General features: G+C 30.6%; 3 protein-coding genes across 3 annotated transcripts; 1 reads left to right on the top strand and 2 right to left on the bottom strand.

Moving 5' to 3' along the window:
- Positions 1–7: 7 nt before the first annotated feature.
- Positions 8–2,479, top strand: Lamtor2 (Late endosomal/lysosomal adaptor, MAPK and MTOR activator 2). Its single transcript, XM_076419739.1, has 3 exons — positions 8–170; positions 226–335; positions 386–2,479. Exons 1-3 carry the CDS (start codon positions 103–105, stop codon positions 583–585), a joined length of 378 nt encoding a protein of 125 aa, XP_076275854.1. The 5' UTR covers positions 8–102; the 3' UTR covers positions 586–2,479.
- On the bottom strand, positions 723–2,402 carry inc (BTB/POZ domain-containing protein inc). The gene is made up of 3 exons (XM_076419650.1): positions 2,205–2,402; positions 1,639–1,896; positions 723–1,582 (listed from the first exon to the last, which is right to left on the bottom strand). Exons 1-3 carry the CDS (start codon positions 2,388–2,390, stop codon positions 1,385–1,387), a joined length of 642 nt encoding a protein of 213 aa, XP_076275765.1. The 5' UTR covers positions 2,391–2,402; the 3' UTR covers positions 723–1,384.
- Positions 2,480–3,300: 821 nt separating the features above from the next.
- Positions 3,301–18,366, bottom strand: LOC143200779 (gustatory and odorant receptor 21a-like). The gene is made up of 4 exons (XM_076411415.1): positions 18,138–18,366; positions 7,126–7,275; positions 3,497–3,706; positions 3,301–3,435 (listed from the first exon to the last, which is right to left on the bottom strand). Exons 1-4 carry the CDS (start codon positions 18,222–18,224, stop codon positions 3,301–3,303), a joined length of 582 nt encoding a protein of 193 aa, XP_076267530.1. The 5' UTR covers positions 18,225–18,366.
- Between the last annotated feature and the right edge of the window lie 474 nt (positions 18,367–18,840).

Here is an 18,840-nt window from a genome sequence, read left to right as displayed (position 1 = left end):
AGTAAGTGACATTTGACACTTAGTACATTAGTCAATTTTCAAAACAAAACAAATTCGAAAGTTATTGATAATATCTAACATCTATTATACATAAAAGTAAAAATGCTCAAACCAAAAGTGTTGACGCAAGTTCTAAGCCAAGCCAACACAGGTGGTGTTGAGAATACATTGTAACTATTTAAACATATTTAAAGCTGAAATTTATTTAAATTTTAATTATTTTAGATTAGTGAATCAAGAAGGGTTACTATTAGCTTATAGTGGTTATGGTGATAAAGATGCTAGAGTAACAGCAGCTATTGCTAGTAATATTTGGAGTAAATATGAAAAAAATGGTATGAATGTAGTAAACGATATATCATATTTTTTAATTGTGAATCTTTAGGTAAGAATGCACTGAGGGAAGACCAACCAGATATAGTTTTAATGGAATTTCAAGAAGGTCGTATAGCAATTACACAGGTCGCAAATGTCTTGTTATGTCTGTATGCCAAAAATTCTGTTGGATTTGGTATGCTAAAACAAAAAGCTCAAGCTTTAGCAACTTACTTAGAGGGGCCATTAAAACAAGTTGCTACATCCTAGCATATATATAATTAAAAAAAATGAATTCTATAAAGTTTTTTATATATTATAAGCATATTATTTTTATAAAATTTTGATTAAATCAAATATTATTGTGATAAGGAAAATTTGAAAGAAAGGTAAATAATAAAAATAGAGATTTTACTATTAATTTTAATAGCTTTTTTAAAAATGTCATTTTACATTGAAAATCGTAGTTATCTTATTTTAATCTATATTCAAAAGTGTGCTTACAAAATGTAGTTTATATAAGTTATAAATAAAGCTTCGATACATAAATATTTATTTTTTACAGGTAAAAAAGGTGTTGTCAAATATGCTATAATTTTTAAATTTAAAACACAGTCTAGAAAGTTTTATTATTACCACAGATGTTTGAGAAATCTTCAGTAAAGGTTACAACACAGAAAAAACTACAATATATAAAACAATATAATTACAATTTGCCTAGTTACTGATATTCCCAATAAAAGGTAATAAGAGTAAGTTAAGAGTATTGTAGTAGGAATACTAAAAGACAAGAAAAAGAAATATCAGAATTCCTAATATCATTAATACTTTATCATATTGCTATAAATTATAATATTCCTTAGCTGAAGATTTTCTTCTCAGTTTCTGTGACTCTAACACAATTTGTAGGTAAGTCATATTTAAAGGAAACCATTCGTAATTTTTATTTTCACCAATAAGCCATTTGAATAGTGGCTTCCTAAGCATGAGAAAATGAAATTGGATCCCAGAGAAAATATAACTTACCTAATGTACAACTAACATAAAGGGACTATGTATCACATATAATCTACATTCTGGAACCTTTCTGCTGTAACACTTTTGCTCTATCTTCTCTCTCACCTCTAATTTCTGTACTTTCTGGTATACCTAGTTCTCTACTCACAACACACAAAAATTCTGCATGTTCATCTTGGCCATAATTATATTGAGAACCTATGTTCACAAGTTGTTCAAATTTCCACCCATCTGACATAGTTGATACCATCTGAAGTAATTTTTATAATAAAAAGGACACACAAAATATAAATAGTTTAGTTTCACCTGTGTTAGTTCATCTTCATGACATTGTAAAACTCTATAAACATGTTTCTTTCCATTTTTACTAAATATATTATCCCTCTGACCTATTCTCTCTTTAATTAAAGCTATTAATTCTGTTATATTATAAAATTCAGCCTCTTCTAGAACACCTTCTTCAGCTAAACCTTTATTTATTACTAGTTTACCATGCCTAAGATAATTTAGAATTGGAGAAAAATAGTTTGGATCTCTATCAATCAAATAAGCTCCAGTATCATCCTGAAATTAAATTATGATTCATATTAATTATTAAATAATATATTAATTGTTTATGAGCAATTTATCAAGTGGTATTTTATTTATTATCTTTCTAATGAAAGCATTAACAATTATCTCTACAATTGTGCAATAATACAAATTTGGAATGTTTTGCCTTTATGATTAATACAATACCCCAATATCTAATTTTCTTAAAACTATTAACTTAGCCTAGTTTTCTCAGTAATTGAATACTTAGGTTAGAATAGATATTAAAATGCACTTTATTTCTGTTATAGTATAGTATTTGCATAACTTAAAAACATTACCCTATCTGATTCTAAATCACTATCTTCTTGAACTAATCTGTATAAAAAGGAATTTGGATCCCTGGCAAGTGTTGTTTTTGTAGTTAAAAAATATGTTCCACCAACATTTAATTTCACCCATTGTTTATTTCCACCTTTTAAAAACAACTGTTTATTTTCCGTTGAGTTTGTTACATTATCCGCCATGTTTAAAACTGTGTTACTGTTTTGTTTTAAAGTAGTGAAGTTAGTTATAAGCTATATTGTCAAAATTGTCAGCATATAAAATTTAATTACTTATCTTTCCTTAAATTATATTTCTATGTATACTGATGGGTTTTTATTTACCTGTTTTTTATTTATTTACATTTACCATTTATTTATGTTGGTTACATTACAGTTGTCTATTACTTGTACTTATTATATCTTAGTATTAGCAGTTGTATATAGATGAGGAGTTTTATATATTTTGCTAATGAATATAATGAAAAACATAGTTTTCCTATAAAATTATATCATTTTAGTTTATGCAACTCAAAATGTAGGATAGAACAAAATATTTTTAATAATTTATATTTTTATTAATTTATATTACATATTTTTATTATTAATTGAGTTTTTAAATATTATTATTATTGAAATATATATTTACTTAGTTTATATAACTTTATTAGTTAAATATACTGAACAAAAAAGGTACACCTTAAGGAAGGCTTATTTTTTATGTTAGCTTTTTATTTTATGCATTATGTTTAATTCTATTGTACAGTATCTCTAATACAATATTATTGAAAAATATATTCAATACTGCACAATAATTTTTTTGTCTATTATATATCAATCAACACATAAATTATATTACAATTATATACTTGGGATTATATAACTCCTAAATCCACCTAAGAACACTATATAAAATTATTTTAAACATTATTTATTAATAATGTTAGTAATGTTAATAGACTATTGTCTAACTATATATTAATTCACTTATTACTTATCAAAAAAATACAATTTTACTATTATCTTTTATTTATCCTTTAAGATTTACTAAACTAATTTTAAATTGTAACAGTACAATAAGATATATTGCTATTGTAGCAATGCTCTGAAATAATTAATAAAAAGGTTTATGTAGTATATGAACATAAATAATACCTACCGAAGTGATTAACTCTCTATTTACGACTGTATAACCCCTTAAAGATACTTTTGGTGGATTCATTTGAATTGCAATTAGAAACAACTGAATCTAAAGGTAGATAATGTAATTTTGCCATAATAAAATTTATTATTAAGTTATTTTAAATTACCTCTTTTACACAACTTTGATCAACTGTATTTAGATTTACTTCCATTAAATACCATTGTACCCTATCAGCGATATTCGACGATGCCTTATGAGAACAATCACAAAATATGTATAGTAGGATAATACAGTATATTGCGTCAACAAGAAGCCCTATCTCTTTGAATGTAAATTTGATTCCATGGTCTACGATTTCGGATGTAAAACCGTACAACTGAAAATATGAATACTTATTAAATTTGCTAATCTAATTCCTTATCTATTTTTTATAAACCAGATATGCCTACTGGTCGTTCTAACAAACATCGTACGTATTTCTACATTCCACCGTTTTCCATACTGAGGAGTACTGACTGCTAGATAATGTCACTTGATGCTAGTACTAAAAACAGTTGTTTAGCAATTGCATTCTTTGCAAACCTGATTTGGAGTTAATTGTTTTGAAGAACATAAAGTGCTTCCTTTGTGTGGTATTCGCAAAAATGATAGATACTTCACTGACTTAAATTTTGTAGGTTGTTTTTTAACTTTATTATTAAAAAATGTATTGTAGGGTATTAGATAGGGTTAAAACATACTAAAGTTAGGCTTTTTTAAATTATAGCACAAACATTTATTTTCTGACGATTTCTACTGGGCTCTAATGTTTACTGTACATTTAAACGCACATTAGGTTTAGTTACTTATAAAATACAAAAGAATTGTAGGTACTTATATTTTTGGAATTCTTTTTCAATTATATAATTTTTACATTATTTTAGTGGTTTAACCCTCACGGAGCTGTTGACAGAGCTAGTAGATAATATGTATGACGGCAGTAGTAATATACATGACATTGTTATTCTACCTCCAACGAACGCAAATGAAGACCTCACCGGCGAATATTCGGAAGATAAGCGAGACGTTATCATTGGTAATTTACCTGCCTCCCAGTTATTAGCAGAAGCAGACACCACAAAAAGAACGAAACCAACAAAATAATGAAAAAGATGGTGAACAATGGGAAGACAATGATTACTGGCCATTACGGCAACATATAACACCTAAGAAAAAAATTATAAAGTCGTACCATGGCTACACACACCGAAACCTTTACACACCGAAAATTTATATTTACCATCATGGATACCACTTTTTTCTGTAGCAAACGAAAGTTCACCAACGGAGTTCTTTAGATATTTTTTGATGACGAAATCACATCAATGTTGGTTCCACATACCAATCTATATGCTGCTAGAAGAAACAGAAACGCTGATTTAAGTACTGAGGAAGTGAAATGCTTTAGGGTGTTTTACTAGTAAGTGGATATTGCACAGTCAGTGGAAGAAGAATGTACTGGGAAAATACTAACGACACAAATAATAGTCTAATTTCCAAAGCTATAAGCAGAGATCGATTTGAACATATTATGACCAATATCCACTGTTGTCACAATAATTCCATGGATAACAATGACCGCTGTGCTAAAATTAAACCTTTATTCGATAAGATGAATCTAAATTGTTTAGAAAATGCTCCTTATATATAACACAATAGTATTGATGTAATGTAATCGAATAATAAATTGTAAAATAATCGAAAATATCGAAATAACCACTTGAAACTACAATAGTATTGTGAATGTGGGAATGCTGTCGCTTCATGCCAGATACTTTAGATAGTCACGTGCAGAAATAAAAACGAGTAAACGTTGAGCAATCATAGCTAATATACATTTATCATAAGTACATGGGCGGAGTCGATCGGAGCGACTGAAATATCAGCCTTTAACAGACTTTGGCCAGAGCTAAAAATGGTATTTGTTCACCTTCTTGACTTTGCAGTACAAAATGCGTGTATGCTCCACAAATAAATCGAAAATGGAATACTCGACCATCTAACTTTCCGCAGAAGAGTGGCTATATCCCTTCTTGAAACGAATTATTCTAGAGAGACTCATAAAAGATCAAGACTCTCTTCTTTTCAACATGTAGATTCGAGAGTTGACAGAATCGATCACCTTGCAGGCACACAAGAAAAACCAATTCGTTGCAGATTGTGCCATAAGGCCGTGACAGTTATCTGCATGAAATGCAAAGTGGCATTGAATATAAGGTGTTTCCTCGAGTACCATACTTCAAAATAATTTGTTTACATAATATTACCTAACAGGCCAATTGAAAAGTCCCCGGTCTGACACATGTGAATTATAGTATTTTGAGTGAAGCAACTTTTGTTAAATCAACAAAAAATGGATAAAAAGGAATTTCGCGCATTGATAAAATATTGCTTGTTGAAGGGGAAAAATACAGTTGAATTAAAACTTGGTTGGATGCCGAGATTCCCGACACTAACCCAGGAAAATTAACCATCAAGTATTGGTATGCTAAGTTTAGACGTGGTGAAATGAGCACCGAAGACTATGAACGCAGTGGATGCACCAAAGAGGCTTTTACCGACGAAAATATTTAAAAAATTGATTGAAAAGGATTTTGAATGACCGTAAATTTTAACTGAATGAAATAGCAGATCAACTGAACGTGTATATCATATTATTCATGAATATTTGGGTATGAGAAAGCTCTGTGCAAAGTGGGTACCGCGCGAGTTCACTTTTGACTAAAAACAACGACGAGTTGATGATTCGGAGTAGTGTTTGAAGATGATCAAGCGTAATAAACCCGAGTTTTTGCAGCGATATGTGACAATGGATGAAACATGGCTCCATCATTGCACTTTGAAGTCTAATCGACAGTCATCCGAGTGGACTGCGCACGATGAACCCGCTCCAAAGCGTGGGAAAACGCAACAGGTCGCTGGCAAGGTTATGGCGTCTGTATTTGGGATGTACATGGAATAATTTTCATTGATTACCTTGAAAAATTATCATCAATAGAGACTATTACATAGTGATATTGATGGACCGTTTGAAGGACGAAATCGCCGAAAACGGCCGCATTTGAAGAAAAAGAAAGTGCTGTTTCAACAAGATAATGCACCGTGTCAGAAGTCAGTGAAAACGATGTCAAAAATCCATGAATTGGGCTTCGAATTGCTTCCTCATCCACCGTATTCTTCAGACCTGGCCCCCACTGACTATTTTCTGTTCTTAAATCTCAAAAGAATGCTCGCTGGGAAGAAGTTTTCGTTGAATACTTTTCATTTCATGCATTTCATTTGTGATCGCCGAAACTGAGGCCTATTTTGAAGCAACAGACAAATCGTATTACAAAAATGGTATCGAAAAGTGGAGGGTAGCTATAATCAGTGTATCACCCTTGAAGAGAATTATATTGAATAAGAAAAACTAATTTTTCCAAAAAAGTGTGTTTTACTATGGTAGGCCGGGGACTTTTCAATTGACCTGTTATCTAATTATATTTTTATTATAATACATTTTTTTAATAAAAATAAATACTATTTCATATCTGTTTCATATCTGTTTTTAAAAATTATTTAGTATGCTCAAATGCCCGTACTGTACGTATAAAAGAATACTCATTTCATTCTAGAAAAATCTATTTTTTAAAAATTTTCCTTAATGTAAATTGAGAACTATGTTATTTGTTTCAATATTTCAAAAAGTCAAAAAAAAACTTGGAAAAAATAGTGTTAGGCATATCTGGGTTAATATTAACATTTTAATTTACTTACGGATATTGTAATGTTCGCCATCATAAACAAAGAATATGTGGAATACGTTCTAGCGTATGCATTTCCAAGTTTTTGTAAAATCTCACTAAGTTCTAACCATAAAATTCTATAATGTTTGATTATATAGCCTGTGCAATAGCTATCAATATCCTACAACATACAGTGCCAGGCATAAATAGATATAATATAGATAAATATTTGTGTATTGCATACATTAATTTTTAAATTTATTTATTTATTATTACTACACGTTGCCGATTAACCTACAATTTGTTTTTACATTAAATTAAACCTAGATATATATCGAGGGGGACCTATCGACCCTGTTTCAGTCTGTGATGTAATAATGTTTATGTATTATACTGCTGTTTTTATATGAAATACATCTCACTACACTACGCTATATAAGATCAAATGATTTGATTTTTCTGAATCTGTGTATTGTTTTGGTGTTTTCCAAGAGTTGTATTACTTCGAGTTTGATATGAAAATGGAGTCTGTCCTCATGTCTCCTTGTGATTCTCTTGATTTTCTGGGCGAGAGTCGGCATCTGAAGGTCTCGGTGTAAGTAATCAGTCCTGTAATATCTTGGTGCACCTACAATACTTCTAAGGGCTTTGTTCCGAAAACTTGTATTGTATTTATATTAGTTGTAGCTGAACAACCCCGTAATAGAATTCTGTATGTCTATATAGGTTTCAATACATAATAATAATAATGATTTTCTTCTAATTAACCAATACATTTTCCTATATTTTAACAGCAGTTCTTTCGTGTTTTTAACCTGCCCCTTATAACGAAATTTTACATTCATTCCAAGATACTTAGCGTTGTTGCTGTATGGAATCACATTATTATTTACAGTTATTGCTGCTTGTGCAGCCTTATTATACGTGAATTACACATAACGAAAGCAAAGTTAATTGCTATTTTCCAAGTTTGGGTCTAATTATTTATAATATCACTTGCCTATATCTTCATGTGGCTTCTTTACTAATTTCTTCGACTGCAAGAATCACAGTATCATCAGCAAATGTAGCCATCGTGATATTTTCCATTTGTGGTATTATGACATGTGCAGAGCACGTAAGGAATTAATACACTTAGGGCCCCAATACACTTCCTTGTGGAACACCTGCTTTACAACACCAACTTTTTTTTTTATTGTGGAGTAGGCTTCTTCTTGTTTGATTATAAATATTCTGATTGTAATATAAGATTTCAATAGTTCAGTGTATTGTTTCTTCTTCTCTGTGTTATACCTTATCGAAGGCTTATGCTACATCTAAGAATATAGCTGAATATATCTTTTTACTTTTTTCAATTACATCTGTTATTCTGTAATACCAAAAATAATTTTCGCATTTGCATCATTTTCAAATGCTAACATAAATAATGGTAAGGGTCTCTTTGATTACAATTTCACCTTCGTTGTTTCTAATTCTTTCTTTACTGTTTTAATATTTCTTGCGCTCGAACATTTATATCCATTTTGGTCTAATTCCATAATTATTTTTTCCACTGTTCCACAAGGCTGTTGGCGGAAGTCCTCTTGTCATAGAATAAATGATGTAAATTAAATAGTAAATATTTAAAAATTCTTTAAAAAATAATACATTAATAATTTTTTATACACGGTTAACGAAAAGGAATTAATTTATTTAATTAATTTGGAACAAGACATGAGAAAGTACTCCACTATTATATTAACACTGAAGTTGAGCAACACTTGAACAATAACTTGAGAATAGATACTCAAGAAAACCAAATCTTATGCTGTCGTATAGTGAAGTGCAACAAATGGTAAAATTAGTGAAAATTGTTGCTAACTTTTATTTTATAAGTTCTTTTTTTAATTATATCTTTGCTCTATTTTGTTTAACAACCTATTTTACTTAATGTTATATATTTTCAGTCGAATATTATTTTTCCGTATGGCAAACATATGCTGCAAAATATTGACAAGTAAATAAATAAAGGCACGTTGTTTTGGTATGAAGTTACTTGAAACGATGTACTGTACCAAACAAGAGTCTTCTAGAATATAGCTATAATCCCGGGGTTGAGTGGTAAGGAGTTCTTAATCTTTCCAAATTCATTTTAAAATATGATTTAATTAAACATTGTTATAACATTTGAGCAGCATACAGTACGCATAGACAGGAAAAAGGGATCAGATGATATTTAGAAGACTTTTGTTCCTTGGTCCTATCATTATTAAGAATGTCTTGTTTGATTTGTCAATGTTTGATTGTGAGTTTTGAACCAAGGTCTTTCGACCAACTTAGAGACCATCCGAGTTTTAACATTTCTTTACTTCTTGGTTATTTAAAATAATATCCATTAAGTTATTCAACTACGAATATTTTAATGAATGTTACTAAAGAATATATCGAAAGTTTCGTTCGTTAGAAGCAAGCTTCTGCAAAAGAAAATATTTATAATTATATTAATATTTATGAGAATTATTGATGCAATATTAACATACAGAGCTATACTATATAATAATACTATACTATAATACTATACTATAATAATGATATTTATATAATAATGATATACTATATAACAATGGAAGCTGTGGTCTTATAAATCTATTTTTTATGTCTCCGCTCAGTCTTCTTACTTCTACGTCTTGCGGTCTCCATGCGCTGTGAGTATCCCCACTAACACAGTTGTTTCCTTTTTATGTATTCTTATTTTTTACGTCTCATCCTCTCTATCTTTGTTACACTCCTGACTCTTCTAATCCCCCTTTGACAATAATCACGTTTTGTAACCGAAAAATTGGGTTGGTTTGCAAATTTCTTTGTACACTTCCATTTTAGTTTGATAATTTTTAATTTATTAATTTTTAATTAATTTATTATTAATTATAAATATTTATTATTTATACATTTACTATCTATAGCGCAGTATAAATAGATGGTATTCCAATTTTTGTGTTACTCTAGTTTCTATTACATTCGATTTCTATATCTAGATATTTGAATGCACGAAGTAAGTGTAAGTGTGAAGTGTAAGTGTGAAGTGTAAGTGTGAAGTGTAAGTGTGAAGTGTAAGTGTGAAGTGTAAGTGTGAAGTGTAAGTGTGAAGTGTAAGTGTGAAGTGTAAGTGTGAAGTGTAAGTGTGAAGTGTAAGTGTGAAGTGTAAGTGTGAAGTGTAAGTGTGAAGTGTAAGTGTGAAGTGTAAGTGTGAAGTGTAAGTGTGAAGTGTAAGTGTGAAGTGTAAGTGTGAAGTGTAAGTGTGAAGTGTAAGTGTGAAGTGTAAGTGTGAAGTGTAAGTGTGAAGTGTAAGTGTGAAGTGTAAGTGTGAAGTGTAAGTGTGACGTGTAAGTGTGAAGTGTAAGTGTAAGTGTGAAGTGTAAGTGTGAAGTGTAAGTGTGAAGTGTAAGTGTGAAGTGTAAGTGTGAAGTGTAAGTGTAAGTGTGAAGTGTAAGTGTGAAGTGTAAGTGTAAGTGTGAAGTGTAAGTGTGAAGTGTAAGTGTGAAGCGTAAGTGTGAAATATAAGTGTGAAGTGTAAGCGTGAAGTGTAAGTGTGAAGTGTAAGTGTGAAGTGTAAGTGTGAAGTGTAAGTGTGAAGTGTAAGTGTGAAGTGTAAGTGTGAAGTGTAAGTGTGAAGTGTAAGTGTGAAGTGTAAGTGAGAAGTGTAAGTGTGAAGTGTAAGTGTGAACAAGTACCATTTTTACACTCTTAATTTGGATACTTATTACTTCGGCTTCTCCCATCATCAATAGCTTTTGGTTTTTTTTCTTTTCTATACCATATTCTCTTGATATCATATTCTCTCCACTTTATATTGTTGACTGACTGACTTTTGTATTGTTTATATGTTGACTGACTTATTCGTTGTTATTATTACATCATTTGCAAAAGCTCATATTAACATTTCCTTTTTCCATATTTTTATATACTATATATAGACTATTTGAAATTTCTATATTATTTTGTTCATTAATATTATAATTAGAGTCGCTTAACCTTTTTCATTATCTTGGTACTGATTGGTGTTTGAAGGTATTTGCTTTCATGTTGTTTGTAATTGTAAATGCACAAACTGCCAGTAACATATATGTGTAAACTATTCTCTAAACATCTCACAAATCAATGTAGCAAGATGCGCATTATGTAATGGAAAATGGCAGCCTGTCAATAATAAAACTATGCAACGTGTAGTATATAAAAATAGCTTCAACCAAATAAAATGATTACAATTTAAGATAAGTTGACATAGATCAAAATTCTGCCAATTAATCTTGCCGCTGAAAGAAAAACGCAATGTCATCAGCTAAATTTTCTGGTGTAAAATATACTAAGAAATACAGATCTTGATAAAAAAATTAAAAAAAAACACAGGAAACGGTAATTAATAAGCCTCCCATCGGTGATATGATGAAATTACTTAGAGAATTTCAGAGTGAAATGCGACACAATTTCAATCAGTTAGCAAACAAGGTTTTCTACCTCATCCTCATCAGCAGTCAGTAGTCATCAGCAAAAGATGCTACCTCAACAACAAGAGAGAAATGAATTCTGAGTTTCATGAGCTAAATTATCCCCTCGAAAGTAGAGAATTGATAAAAGAAAGACGAAAAGCTTGTCTTGTCTTCTACAATCTCCTTTTTTATGTATCAGGGAAATAAGTGCTATTTGTCAATCTTGTCGGATTTATGCCTCTTTCCATACTTTTCTATGCATTTTTCTATGTTTTCTATCTTCCCATTATTTCTATTCTTATTTCTTTTGGTCACTATGCTGTTTGTTTTTGGTCATATTTTCTTTCGTTAATATCACAGGATAATCTCGCTCCATCCAATAACAAGCTCTTAAAATAATTCCAGAGATATTAAGTTGTTTCTACTCGAAACGACTGTCTTATCTGTCTGTCAGATCGTTGGGTTAATATTTCATATTTTATGCTGATAATTTCATAACTCATAAAATAAAATATGTACATTTAGGAAAAGGGTAGAAAAAATATGATGCAAATATGAGGGTAAAAAACAAAGGAAACAAAAAGTGGTTACAAATGAAGCAGATTGGACATAATGTATAGGGTAACAATAGTGAATATTTTAATATAAACACATGGGCAAAAAAGGAAGAAATTATTGAAAAAAGAAAAACATAAAGTAGGTTCTGGATGGAAACCTATTGAATGACAGACACTCCAAAGGAAGTGAATTTCTTGTTATTTGAAACGATTTTGTTCGTGAATTAACTCCAACTTGCTAAAATAAATGAGTCAGGCTATTATTGTAATCTTTTCCACCACCGAAATGTAAAAATTCAGTAAGAAAGAAGTGCCATACAAAAAAATCAAGATAACGCTTAAAGGGAGAAAGCTATTGCGTTAATAATGGATAAAACTATGAATTGTTTTTAGAATTTAAGCATGCGAAACAATTTCTAAACCATACATTTGACATTTCCCCACAAAGCTCTTTATTAACAAAAAAAAAATCGCATCCACCTCAACTCGCATATGGTAATATTTAATTTGTTAAAACGATATATAACAAGTTAGATGGATATAATCTAACCTTGAACTTGATATTTTTTCCTCTACAATTTCGCAATTTTCCGTGAATAATAGTCTGTTTTCTTTATTTGAGAGTATAAATTGGATTTTACCGAAGGGAAATGTTCAGCGTTACGAAAACGTATAATTCACATTCGGATGTGTAATTAGACTGTTTTTATCTCATTGAAACTAAAAATAAAACGGGTGTTTCTCGTGTAGCAACAAATAAGTAATCTGAGTGAAAATGTTTTTCTATTGAATGAGAAAAACCAAACAGAGATTTGTGGAGATATCGTAAATAAGCTTTAATAAAAAGGAATATATAATGTAATCTGTTGATCAATATTGTGGTTTGGTCTCTCTAACTCGTTAGTACTTTTTGGGTACAATCTACAACGTTTAATAAAATAATGCGAACTGAAAATATGATGGTAGAACTCTTTTATTGTTTATATTTCCTGCACTCCAAAAGAAAATTAATATTCAAAACAAGAAGACATCAATACACTAAGGAGTGTTAAATTCGAAGGTCTCGACATTTGTCTGCATACAAATAACAGCTTTTTAACCGGCTTCAAAAAAGGAGGAGGTTCTATGTTTGACTGTATATTTTTCTAATGTACTGTTCGTCGAGTTTTTCGTCAATTATGGACTGATTTTCAAAATTATTTTTTTTTCTTCGAAAGAGTGCACTTTCAAGGTGGTCCTATTGGAACCCAGTCAGGATCTGATATGGGGAGGGCGGAGATGGCAAATCGAGGGAATCCCCCAAATTTCAAATGCACGTACAAAGTTTTAATTTTTTTTAAATCTAAAACAATCAGATATTCGTTTTATTTATTTAATGTTATTACTGAACTGATGTAACAGAAGACCGGAAGTCGTTCAGCACAAAAGCTGTCCCGTTTGCTTTTTAAACACTAACTATATCATATGAGAAATCGTAGAAATATTGCAGGCAACTGCTCCTATGGTGTAGTGGTTAGAGCGTTCAGCTCATACGTCGAAGTCGCGGGTTTGATTCCTGGTGGGGCCAACAACTTTTCGTTGTTGTTCTAGTTTGGTTAGAACATTTGTAAAATCACCTAGGTTGAATAGCGGACCCCAGGGCCTGTAGCACTTCTTATTTTCGATTATTGTTTCTTTATTCCTATTTTTCCTCATTCGGGCTGCACCTTTACTTGGTCTACCCATTGTAATAATAATGTGATAGTCGCTATTTATGGTCCTTCCTTCTTCACGGTAGTCAATGAAAATTATTCCATGTGCATCCCAAAATACAGACGCCGTAACCTTGCCAGTCATCTGATGCGTTTTCCCACGCTTTGGAGCGGGTTCTCGTGTGGACTTCGGAGTGAAATTATGGAGCCATGTTTCATCCATTGTCACATATCGACGCAAAAACTAGGGTTTTTTTATGCTTGATCAGCTTCAAACACTGCTCTGAATTATCAACTCGTCATTGTTTTTTTGGGTCAAAAATGATTTCGCTCAGCACCCACTTTTCACAGAACTTTCTCATACCCAAATATTCGTGTGAATGATATAATGTACACGTTCAGTTGATATCATTAGAGTGTCTACTATTTCATTCAATTTCAATTTACGGTTATTCCAAATTATTTTGTGCATTTTTTAAAATTTTTTCGTTGGTAACAACCTCTTTTGGCCGTCTTCGGTGCTCATTTCACCACGTCTAAACTTAGCATACCAATTCTTGATGGTCGATTTTCCTGGGGCAGTGTTCGGAAACTCGGAATTAAGCTAAGTTTTTGCTTCAACTGTATTTTTTCCCTTCAAAATGCAATCTTTTATGAACACGCGAAATTCCTTTTTATAAATTTTTTTCACAATAACAAAAGTTGCTTCACTCAAAATGTTATAGCATTTTGAATTCACAAACTAATAATCCAACAGCTGTCAAATTTATACGCGCATCTTTTGAAGGTTATTGCTAACTGAAGCATATGGATTTAATTCTAGTAGCGCCATATATGTATCAGACGGGGGACTTTTCAATTGACCTGTTATTTTATATTCTACTATATATACACAATTTAAACCTATTTATCTATTTACAGTATTATTTTGACTACTTCTAACTAATCATTTAGAAGTTGATGCCGGGCCAAAACAAATATAAGAATATAATTTTGTGACATACGATATTATTTAATTACGAAAAAAACAAATCTAATTAGTTCTTTTCTATTCTAGTAACATATAAAATAATTGAAAAATATAAAGTTGCTTAAGTCGTCTGAAAATATATCTATAAGTATTAAAAATGTTATTTTAGTCAAAAAAATATGATTAAAAATTTTAATTTTCTAAAAAAACGTAAAAACTTATGTAATAGTTCTTCTAAAAAAAATTAGATTTAAACAAGACAAGACACCTTAATATAAACGAGGGTTCACTGTAAACATTGTCTCATTTTTAGAGTTTGACTTGATTGCTTTTGAGCCTTTAATATCACTAGCAGCGAATCACCCTAAGAATCCATATGTTTTAATTAGTGTTGGGAACTATCGACTGAAATCGATTATCGATTGTTTAGTAATTGACTACTTTTTACTATCGACTATTTCAGTCGTTAGTTTAGGTTCGACTGATTTTACTACTTTTTACCAGTGAGTGATTCAGTCGCTATATTCGATCCGACTGACTTTGTTACTATTTACTATCAATTGTTTCAGTGGTGTAATTCTAGTTACTATTTTTGGTTCTACTAGTTTCATTCGACTGATTTTTAACGTTCTGGCTCTGTCGTCCTAACAGCGAATTTGACAAAAATGTACCCAATTTACGCTTACATAGATTTTTATGTAATATGTATAGTTTTATGATTTTTTTGGTAGTTTGTTTGTTAATAAAAATATGTTGTATATTAATATAGCAGCATTTTGGAACGAAGGAATAACACTTTACTCTAAATAGTAGTTACTATTTTCAGTCGCTTGTTTTTTGACTATCGACTGTTTTGACTCATTTGCGACTATCGACGGTTTCGACTGTTTTCAGTCGATAGTTCCCAACGCTAGTTTTAATATAAAATTAAATAAGTGTGATTCTGCTGGAACATGATATCCCGCATGCTCAAATCAAACCAAAATTAAACCAAAATAAATATTGATGGAATCATAAAAATATTTCAGGAGTTTGGGAGAAGTCTGGAGGACCAAGAAGTTTGAAGGATTGTATGACATATTCGACGAAAGCTTCACGGTTAAATGGTCCAGGAGCTTTTAGATAATATAATAGTGTATGAATGAACAGTTTCTAGATGTTTACAAGCGATGAGAAAGATCTAGATTAGGGAAAATTATCACCATATGAGTTGACTGAAAATACGGTTTTAAATTTACAGCTTAATTAGCAGACAAGCAAGAAGCATTTTCAATAACGTATTATGACTGGCGAAGAAAGTGTGATCTATTGTACTATATATCCAAGTGATTGAGAAGTTACTACCGTATCCAGTGTATACTAACATATGCTAATACGATATCACAGTCTCAAGTAACTTAAAGAGATGTTTTATATATATCTTTATATCACAATTAGCGTCAGAAACTACCGACTGAAAACAGTTGAAACTATCGATAGTTAAATAGTTAATAGAAAATAGTCGAACTAGTCGATATTCAGAAAGTGGTCGACTGGAAATAGTAATTACTATTTCAGGCAAACGCAAGTGTCTACTGGTTTTGGATTCGTGATAACACACGGTGATGTACGATTTCCTTTTCGTGTTAATTTTGAGAGAGTAAGGTACGGAGATAATTATTCCACTCTCTATGCTGTATAGATATTGATTTTAAATAATTTTAAATTGGCAAGTAGCAGCGTGAAAAAAGGAATGTTTCAGCGTATTTTATTATTTGGAAAGTAACAATTATATAATATAATCAATTGGCTTATTTCTATTTTGAACATGCGCTTACGAATATATTTTTTAATCGTGCCATAAGTGAAAATAGAGATGTACGTATTCCTTCTCGAACTGTTTTTAAGAAAGACAAAAAATATTTGCAGGATTTTGTTATGTTCAAAATAACAGTTTCATTTTGAATGATGAAAATTATCTTCATATTTCATTTATTTGACTTACTTATCGTTAATCAGGAATATTTTAAAATTATTATACTCTGAAACGTAATTCGCTAAGGGTGTAGAAAAAGTACACCTAGCGGTCAACAAGATCTACAAATGGAGTAGAGACTGGAAAATGCAGCTTAATAGTTCCAAATCTGTCCATCTTAATTTAGCGTTGCTGCGAAATGATAAACACCTAATTATATCAATTGAAGGATGTCCGATTTCTCAAGCAGAATCAGCTAATTATCTCGGAATGTATCTCGATGTTGGGTTAAAATGGGGAATATCATGTTAGACAAAAAGCAGAGCAGATTAGACTCAAAGTCAGGTAACTATACTGGTTAGTCGGAAGATATTCTCAACTTGACCTAAGCTAAATAAAATATATGGTTTATCAGTCAATCATAAAGCCAATTTAGATCTATGAAGTTGCATTAAAATATCGAACTAAATAGTAATACAACGCACTCAAAAAAAGTTATAAGATTAATTACAAATGCTTGTCGTTACGTAATCGATGAAGAGCTGCACGATGACCTCTAAATCAAAGGGATATACGAAGTTATCCAATATCTCGTTTTAAATGATGAAATAATATTACTAAATTACAGCAATGTGGAAGCTATATAGCTACCGGACAACACGCAGAAAATCAGAAGATTGAAGCTAACCTAACCACACGAATTTGTTTAGTGTATAAGTCTATTATTAACTTTAGCTTAAGTAGATCAGTTTTATTTTAATCTGGAAAATAGATACTGATGTATTAATCTTATACTCGCCTTGCATGTGTAATAATGTAAGTACAACAAAACAGTAGTAAAGAATTAATTTGTAAATTAAAATTATATTAAACATATATAATTTAAGATATGATTATTAAAAAAAAAGCAATTGAACAAACATCGAGGACTTAAAATCGAAAGTCAATAAAAAAGACCTAGTCGTTGCTAAGATGCATACATGCAATATTATTTTGGTATTTACTAGGTAATCTATTACATTAATAAATATTACTGAACTAGATTTTTCAAATGCTGCTATATTAATAAACATTGTTTCATCATATTACAAACAAAACATAAAACCATAATTTATATATAAACGTTAAATCGGCACATTGTTTTCAAGGTTATGATAGCAAAATGGGAAAGTTAAAAACGAACGGAATGAACTAGTCTTGACTGAAATTAATTGGACAGAAAGTGGCGACTGATAGTATTCGACCGAAATAGTTGATAGTAAAAAGTATCACTAAACAGTCTTTTTATCTTTTTGAGTTGATAGTTCCAAACGCTAATTACAGTGCAATTTTATTGTTACTACATTGTGGCATTTTTTGATTAAAATTATTAAATATATTTCTTTAATGGGATTCATTATCAAACCTTTTTAAAGCTTTCTGCGACGCCTGAACTGGCATTACCAATTGCTCGACAATTTATATACCATAATGCGCAGTTCATGTTAATCATAGTAATAATATGTAAATATCCTGTGGTGTGATAAAGCGTAAATCCTTCCAGTAGCACGCTGAGAGTTAACAAAAATCCCACAGCTAAAAATAGACATCCTAGGCTTATCACTCCAATTAGGGTGCTCAAGTACGGAAATTCGAGATCTCTCCCTAAAAAAAACATACAAAAGTTAATGCAGATGGAGTGACAAATAACAAAAAAAAAATTTTTTTGTTCTTGCCAATAATACAAGTTCTAAAAATACTATATTCTTTTTCAATGAATATAGTGGTTCAGAACAATCTTAAAATTAGTTTAATACTTGTTCACTAAATAAATTAATAAAATTGATATAGAGAGTAAGTTGTTCAAGTATGGTGGTGTCTAAAAAATTCAGTGGGCTTATTAAGAACAACCAAGCTCCATCTAAAAGTGTAAAGTTCATTCAAACATTCACTTTTCAAAGAAGTAAGTTGTTTATATATTTTAAAAAATATCGCCCTGATTTTGCAGCTCATACGGTGCACTTTAATGGTTGTTTCCTTTGTACTCTGGTACTGATAGTTTATTTAGGTATCTATTAAGCTGAAAATGATTTTCATCTGAAAACGTCGAAAACCGCACAATTACCTAA

Source organism: Rhynchophorus ferrugineus, unplaced genomic scaffold, assembly GCF_030347505.1.
Source record: "Rhynchophorus ferrugineus isolate W39M unplaced genomic scaffold, kcgeb_rfMv2 rfM1, whole genome shotgun sequence".
Taxonomy (NCBI): Eukaryota; Metazoa; Arthropoda; class Insecta; order Coleoptera; family Curculionidae; genus Rhynchophorus; species Rhynchophorus ferrugineus.
Note: the sequence above shows the minus strand (reverse complement) of the source record. Positions and strands in the feature narration are given on the sequence as shown.

Excerpts from the sequence above, each read along its gene's own strand:
- Lamtor2 (XM_076419739.1), top strand. The coding sequence starts at position 103 with ATGCTCAAACCAAAAGTGTTGACGCAAGTTCTAAGCCAAGCCAACACA. Across the intron at positions 171-225 it reads GGTGGTGTTGAGAATACATT|ATTAGTGAATCAAGAAGGGT; the intron begins GTAACTATTTAA and ends TAATTATTTTAG. Across the intron at positions 336-385 it reads GAGTAAATATGAAAAAAATG|GTAAGAATGCACTGAGGGAA; the intron begins GTATGAATGTAG and ends GTGAATCTTTAG.
- inc (XM_076419650.1), bottom strand. The coding sequence starts at position 2,390 with ATGGCGGATAATGTAACAAACTCAACGGAAAATAAACAGTTGTTTTTA. Across the intron at positions 1,897-2,204 it reads GTGATTTAGAATCAGATAGG|GATGATACTGGAGCTTATTT; the intron begins GTAATGTTTTTA and ends ATTTAATTTCAG. Across the intron at positions 1,583-1,638 it reads ATGAAGATGAACTAACACAG|ATGGTATCAACTATGTCAGA; the intron begins GTGAAACTAAAC and ends AAATTACTTCAG.
- LOC143200779 (XM_076411415.1), bottom strand. The coding sequence starts at position 18,224 with ATGATTAACATGAACTGCGCATTATGGTATATAAATTGTCGAGCAATT. Across the intron at positions 7,276-18,137 it reads TCGCAGAAAGCTTTAAAAAG|GATATTGATAGCTATTGCAC; the intron begins GTTTGATAATGA and ends TGTATGTTGTAG. Across the intron at positions 3,436-3,496 it reads ATCAAAGTTGTGTAAAAGAG|ATTCAGTTGTTTCTAATTGC; the intron begins GTAATTTAAAAT and ends ATCTACCTTTAG.